Below are 7,663 nucleotides of genomic sequence, written 5' to 3' on the forward strand. Positions count from 1 at the left end.
CCCATACACATTTGCTGTACATTTTCCAGTATTTTTTAGCATCATTTTAAAGAGGAAGTGATCTAGTTTCAGTAACTTACCTTGAGAAACTATATATTTGACAGCTTAATGTAACTCCCTCTGTCAGACAGATTTCTTTAACACACAACCTAATTTTTCCCATTTCTCCTCATCACAGATCTAGATGCTAAATAACTGTTTTATCTATCTTAATCATTAAGAATCTGCAAATATTTGAGATCCACATCTTGCTCTTTTTTGTGAGGGGAAGGGGGAGATTAAACCAGTTCCTCTAGCCGCAAACATTTTTTGCCATCCCCAATTTCCTCCAATTTTTCAATATTCTTCTAGAAATATATACTTGTAGTGAAGTATTATTTAACTAAATTCCTGGCACTTCAGACTTGGTAATATAGTGTTTCATGAATAAGTTGAATGTTCTATAGAATTGGAGATATAAATGATAAAGATGGCAAAGTGGTCACTGAGGCGTTCTACACTTCAAGAGCCTTGGTCTGACAGGACTATACCAAGTATTTTCCTTTCAGTATATCATATGTACAGCCACATCAGTTATCAGAAAACCACTGCCCTCAGAAATTTAATTGCTGATACAAAAAGTGAATAATCTCATTACACTGATTAAAGTATACCAAGCCTGAAGGACTGGAATAACATTTCTATATTCTTCAGTACATAGCTTTGTCACAATCTGAAATCAGTGTCAGCAGTTAATCTCCCACCTCAGCCTGAAAGACCTTGGACACCCACAGAGCTTTCTGTAGCCAAAGTATATATGCACAATCTTGGCTCATTCAGAGCTGTCCTATTTGTTTCTGTCAACAGCAACTTCTGCTCTCCACATATGTATGTACTTGGTAGAAGAAAAAGATTGGAGCAATATATACTGTTTTTCTTATTGGTGGCAGTCCTTCAGTTGCTATGGTGTGTCATGTATATGTCAGATGGAAGGTTGGGGAGGCCAACTCAGCTTTCATATGGACAATGAATCAGTCACCAATCCTCTGAAGACTCAATTATGCAGCTAACCTTCCTTGACACGTCCACTTGCTGAGGGATTAATGTCATTAGCCACATGTTGTTACCCTTTGGGAATGAGGAGACAGAAACCTAATGTCTGACACAAAAAGTGAATAATTTCATTACACTGATTAAAATGTACCACGCCTGAAGGACTGGAATAACATTTCTGTGTTCTTCAGTGGATAGCTTTGTCAAAATCTGAGAGCAGTCTCATTTAATCTCCTACTCCAACTTGAAAGACCTTGGACACCTGCAGAGCTTTCTGTAGCCAAAGCATATATGCACAATCAAGGCTCAGCCACTCATTTAGAGCTGCCCTATTTGTTTCTCTCAACAGCAACTTCTGCTCTCCCCAAATTAGTATGTACTTGGCAGGAGAGAATCATGGAAGACATGCATACTATTTTTCTTACTGACAGCAGTCCTTCAGTTGCCATGGAGTAGCGTGTATATGTCAGATGGAAGGCCAGGAGGCCAGCCCAGCATCATAGGAACAATAAATTAATCACCAATCCTCTGAAGACAACATTCAGAGGTTAGCAATGACTTGGCTAACCTTCCTTGACACATGTCTACTTGCTGAGGGATTTATGTCCGTAGCCTCATGTTGTTACCCTTTTTGGGATGAGGAGACAGGCAACCAAAATCTGTCCTACCCTGCAGCAAATCCCCTTGAGCTCTGAACAGAAGAGAAGAACTACAAACCTATGGTTAACTCCAGGCAACACTCCAAAAACAGAAGCAAAGAAGAAATTACACTAATTAGTGACATGAGGTTCCACCATACAGCTGAAAAGCACACATTCAGAAGGAAACATTACTACTTTCAGTTATTGTTAGATTTTACAAAACCTCCCCGATTCCTACAAAAAATGGGTTTCCATCTTTCTCTAGTCAAAAGCAAGGCCCCAGTTTAAAACCCTATCATCATGCCCGAGACAGACCTTATCATTTGACTGGACCACTGTCATATTTTTACTGAGGTTTAGCTCAAGTTGTTTATTATAATTATCTTTCGAAAATCAACTTTTTGGTACTGACAGAGACTTCAATATTTACTCCTTCTCAAGATATAGCTGGTGAAGCCAAGAGTTAGAATAAATTATAGTGCTTTCTTAACCAACTGAGTAAAAATGAACAATATGCAAATTTCTATGGAAAAACTTGTGCTAAACTTGTATTACAGTTTTCACATCAGGCTCCCAGATGACAGCCTCTAATTAAAGAGGCAATAAGTCATTGGCTTGGAAATCTGTTTCTTCAGTGGTATCCCTCCAGAAAAGTTCTTTTTCATGATTAAATCCAGCTGATAAGATTCCTGCCTCTTTTCTCCTACTACCCACCAATTATCAGAGTATTTCAGTGACACTCAAGCCAACCACCATCCATATTAACATCTTCACGACACTTAAGTTAAGAACCGTCAGCTTTTTCTTCCAAGCATCCATTTTAGATGGTTCTATAAATTTATTTGTAGATCTGTACAAAAATTAAAATACATGTAAAATACATGGAAGCACTCAAGCTATAGGTAATAACACAAGTAAAGAACGGCTAAACATATTTGAGTTTTCCACTTTAAGCTTTTTACAACTTAGTTGTTTTGCTGTGGGATTATTATACAACTCAGTGGGCATGTCTACACATGCATTAATACACCATAATTACAGTGTATTAAGTTTAATACCTGTAATAACAGGTACTAACCTAATGTGCTGTAATCAGTACTACTGCGCAGTAGCACCAGCACATACTTTTTTATGGACAGTTTTTGCCTGCAATGCTAATGGGCAGTAGAATTAGTCTACTGCGCTTGTATTGTCTCATATAGATGTGCCCACTAACAAGCTGTTTTTCCTGCTTGCTGAAGAGAAATGCAGAGAGCCTGAAACAAGAACTGAGTTTGTCTGATTTTTCTCCTCTGTAGACAAGCCTGGTCCTCCTCAGAATGTGAAGATGGTAGATGTGTGGGGATTCAATGTTGCTCTGGAGTGGACACCTCCCCAAGACGATGGCAATGCACAGATTTTGGGGTACACAATCCAGAAAGCTGACAAAAAGACGATGGTGAGTTTTTGAAGCTTACCAGTATTTCTGCAGATCAGTGAAACTGGATAAGAGGAGGGTAATACAGTGTAGGGAGGTAGAATCCTATAACAGAAGGTACAAATTCAATCTGAGGCTAAATGCACAGAAAAAATATAACTCTTGTCATCCTTCAGCATTCAGAGCCCCAATACAGGCATCTGTGGTTCCCATACAATGCATGGGATTAGGCACTTGAGAATGGAATGAAATCAGAGAGATGCACAGCAAGCTGTCTAATGAAGCTGGGAGAAAAAGTTTAGGGAAAAAAGCCTAAGTTCCAGCACTAAAAAGTGGCTGCCTGTACAATTCAGCTCAGAATTCTCAGCTGAGAACTGTCTCCTGGAGTTATGACACCTTATGCCCAAAAGCATTGCAGTCATGGCATTCACCTGACAGATGTGTTTTGAAATACTCTCTGATTTGGAAAAGAGACTCCCACATCCCAAGAGAATGCTCTGGCCCCTACACTACCAAGCATTCTGTGATGAGGTGGTCTCAGTCTCTCCTGCTGAAACTGTTCCACTTTGTATATTGGCTGTCCTGGGACACTCAAGCACACCAATCTGCTGGGGTGGTGGGGGGAAGTGGAAGCCTCATCCTCAATTATTTATTGTGTAAACCCTAAACAAACAGACATGTTCAGACAACACCCACTGGGATCAGGCCCTATAGACAAGATAGAGGATCACCTGATTTGAGAATCCCGTCAATGATTGGCTGTGACTGGGGCTAGGCACCTATCAGATTAGATAGCAAAAGAGTAGGTTTTTGAGGATTTTTGGTGGCATCTAACATGTTGGGCTCAAGCCCACAAACTGGTACTTAAGCAACCAAGACCACTGATAGATTTAGCCCCTTCAGGCTTTTTGTTAATTGACACAATATTTTACCTTTATTCTGGACAAAGGTGTCAAAATTAATTTGAATTATTTGGATTTCCCGTGTGGTAACCTGGTATTAAAAAGGTTTGTAGGTACAGGAAAACAGATATGCAACAGCTTAATTTTAGTTCGTAATGTTTTCTATGTAATTACCATAAGGGATAGAAACTTCCACTTTATGAAAATACTCATACAATTTTCATGAGAACCTGAAGATGAAGGTAAGAAAATAGGCTGGACATTTTCTCTCTCTGAAAAGAACAAACGTGCTGATTTTTCTCTATCTGGAATTGCATACCATCCCCAAAATTGTTGTTGAATGATAACCTATCTTTTCCACTTACACTAACTACGAAGGTCTACAAAAACAAAACTAGCACCATCTCTTATCTTTTAAATATTTTTCAACATTTACTTTCTCTCACAACATACAAATTTATTCCAGGAATGGTATACTGTTTCTGATCATTGTCGACGGACAAACTGTGTAGTCTCTGACTTGATAATGGGGAATGAGTACTACTTCCGAGTCTTCAGTGAAAATTCATGGGGACTGAGCGGAACTGCTGCAACCACCAAAACTCCTGTCTATATCCAAAAAACAGGTAACATATTCGTAAGATAAAGAGCTCATTTAAAACATATTCTTAAAAAAAGGGTTTCTTGTGGGTAAGCCACAGATCACAAGATGAAAATGCACTACTAAGGGAAGCAAAACAGAATAACTGGGCACCATCTTAGAGATATTTTCATTACTTAACGCTTCACACTTACACAGAGCATTTAATCTTTGAGACTTGCTGTGCAATTAGTGTGTGGCATGGTTCTGTGTTGTTGCTACCCACACATCTTCATAAATTGCGAGTCAGGCCCCAGAAGTCATGATTATAAAAAACAGTGAGTCTGGGGGTTCTATATTAGCTTTCAGGGATTTTAATTAATTCAAGCTTTTGCATGCAACCGTAAGGACTACAAATCCCCTTTTGCAGTGAAAGCTGGAAGTCACATAGTTGCATGGCTACAGTAGTGGAAGCTTTTACAAAAAGCATAAAACATGAGACACACTAATTTAGGAGACCTGGCAGTACTAGTGTTTTAACTTTACTGCTTTCCTAAAACTGCACAGGTGAATTACAATTACAATTCGATTGTGTTCAACAAGGCAAGATTTAAGAATTAATCCTTAGTAGATTATTTTGTTTGTTTGAATTTCAGGCACCATTTATAAACCACCCAGTTACAAAGAATATGACTTCTCTGAACCCCCCAAATTCACTCACCCCTTAGCAAACCGCTCTGTGATTGCAGGCTACAATGCTACACTCAGCTGTGCTCTCAGAGGAATTCCCAAGGTACAGATTACACTGGCTGTCATTTATATGATTTATAATGAACCAAAGACCTGCTATAAATACCAAAATATTCATATCCACTTGGTATAATTGTATATTATTATTACTGGTCTAAATTACACAGGGCATTGATTTATACTTTTCCTTCGCACACAGGAAAAACAGTGTTCCTATAACTCAAGCATCAATCAAAAAATACGTTTTACCGGACTCATCTACATGTGCTATTAATTTGTAGAAGGCTTACTGCACAGTAAAATTTAAAGTAAACCTTCCTAGGAGCATGTCTATATGTGCTCCCACTTGGGAACAGATTTGCTTCCCATGGGAGCAGCTTGGTACACCTGCAGCAACCTGGGGGAGCTCCAGGCTCCCCGGTCCTACCCTAAAGCTGGCAAGGGGCATGGGGCCAGTCCCAGTTGGCACAGGGCCAGAATAGCTCTGCTGGCTGCAGTGGCAGCTGGCTGCTGGGCCCGTGCACACTGGGAGGAGACCTGACATGCACAGAGCCAGGAGAAAGCTGCCCCTGAAGCAGGCAGAGCTCTTCTGGCTCTGTGCCCATCGATACACACAGCTGCCAGCAAGCCCCATGCTGGGCAGGGTTTCCCTGCCCAGCAGGGAGTTACTGGGAGCTGTTCCCCATGTGGGGCAGCTGCCAATGAGCTTCCTTCCAGGCAGGGGGGCACGGGGCTCGCTGGCAGCTGCCCTGCTTGGCACGGAGCTATATACTTGGGGGAGTGGGTGGGGGCTGGGAATCCAGTCTTCTCCTGTCCCCCAGAGCAGCTCCATGTGGCTGGATTCCCAGCCACTGCCTGCAGCACAGAGCTGCTGCAAGGGATAGGCAAGGGCTGGATTCCCAGCCCCCAATTGCCCTCCAGAGCTACCAGCTCCATGCCAGGAGCTGAGACAGGGGGCAGAGAGCTCCCCAGTTCTGGCACTGATTGGCTTCCAGTTCCTGGGGGGAGCCGGAGAGCTAAGCAGTGCCACAACTGGGGACAGAGAGCTCCCTGTCCCCTGTGGCCCCCAGCTGATGAGACTGACTGAAAACAAAGAGCAAATCTGCTCTCAGTCAGCATCTACACAAGTGTTACTGTACAGTGGGCATGCCTACACATGCATTTACGCCAGCTTAAATTTACTACACAGTAAATTACTGTCTACATATGCATTAGTGCACAGTAACTAATTGGGCGTAAATTTGATACCTGCATAATGCTCAAGTTGGCGTAAGTCGCCATATTTACTGCTCAGTGTGGGCACGCATGTGTGGATGCGTGACCATACTGTGCAATAATCTGTTACTACACAGTTAATGTGCATGTGTAGACACACTCAGTATCTACTGCACAGTTAGCTACTACCTGTAAATACAGGTAGTAAACTAACTGCACAGTATACTCTACTGAGCAGTAAAGCATCTCATGTAGACACACCCACTGAGGTAACATGACACCTAAGGTTTTACAAACCCAGGTACAAAAGTTGAAAAATTAAAATTGTTAGAATGATGTTACCTCTGCCCTCTTGCAACTCTTCATTACAACTGGATGTTTCAGAACAGCAAAACTCAATGAAACATGCAATTCACTTAATGGTGTAAAATGGAGCTCCATTTTTTTTTATTGCCTACAGTTTATCTATCTAACTTTTTGTGTTTTTGGATGTATATTGTGAGATCAAGCAGTATGACATTCTGCTGTAGCATACATACTTCACAGATTGCATAGACATTAGGGCTGGAAGGGACCTCGGAAGATCATCAAGTCCAGCCCCCCGCCCAAAGGGCAGGAAGTCAGCTGGGTTCATAGGATCCCAGCAAGAGATATAAATGATGAAATGTTAAATAAACTCGCCCATGGCAGGGATTTCTTAGGGTAATATCTTTTATGGACCAACTGCATAGTTGAGATGCATCTGAAAGCTTGTCAAACAAAGACAATCTTCATCAGGTATTGATTATGGGCACTGACAGACACGCAGCTCCCCACTGTAACTCATGGCACTTGAAGGAAGTACCATGAGTTACAATGATCCCCCAGACTCAACAGATGTCTTTTGGGTCTGGCAGGTTGGGGGATTGAGCTGCAGTTTGGAGTGGTGGCAAGTCTGCATCTGCTCTCCCCTCCACCTGTCCCTCCCCACTCCCAGCCCCAGCAATGTCTTCAGAATGGGGGGGGGATAGAGAGCAGAAACAGCTCGGCCTTCAAATCTGCCCAGCCTGTGGTGGAGGGTGGGATGCATGGATTGGAGCCCCGCCCCCCCCCGACACCTTGGGCACAGGCTGGGCAAACTCCAGGT

At 42.0% G+C, this 7,663-nt stretch overlaps 1 protein-coding gene across 4 annotated transcripts in view; it reads left to right on the top strand.

The window, feature by feature from the left end:
- The window catches only part of MYBPC3 (myosin binding protein C, cardiac), a 125,888-nt gene that overhangs the window by 115,201 nt on the left and 3,024 nt on the right, over nucleotides 1-7,663 (top strand). For all 4 annotated transcript variants that reach the window (XM_019519242.1, XM_019519238.1, XM_019519239.1 and 1 more), the window contains 3 exons: nucleotides 2,972-3,111; nucleotides 4,459-4,618; nucleotides 5,229-5,365. In XM_019519242.1, coding sequence (XP_019374787.1) covers nucleotides 2,972-3,111; nucleotides 4,459-4,618; nucleotides 5,229-5,365 — 437 coding nt within the window. The remainder of the gene's footprint in view (nucleotides 1-2,971; nucleotides 3,112-4,458; nucleotides 4,619-5,228; nucleotides 5,366-7,663) is intronic.

This window comes from Gavialis gangeticus, unplaced genomic scaffold (assembly GCF_001723915.1).
Source record: "Gavialis gangeticus isolate Ggan-Ray unplaced genomic scaffold, GavGan_comp1, whole genome shotgun sequence".
Taxonomy (NCBI): domain Eukaryota; kingdom Metazoa; phylum Chordata; order Crocodylia; family Gavialidae; genus Gavialis; species Gavialis gangeticus.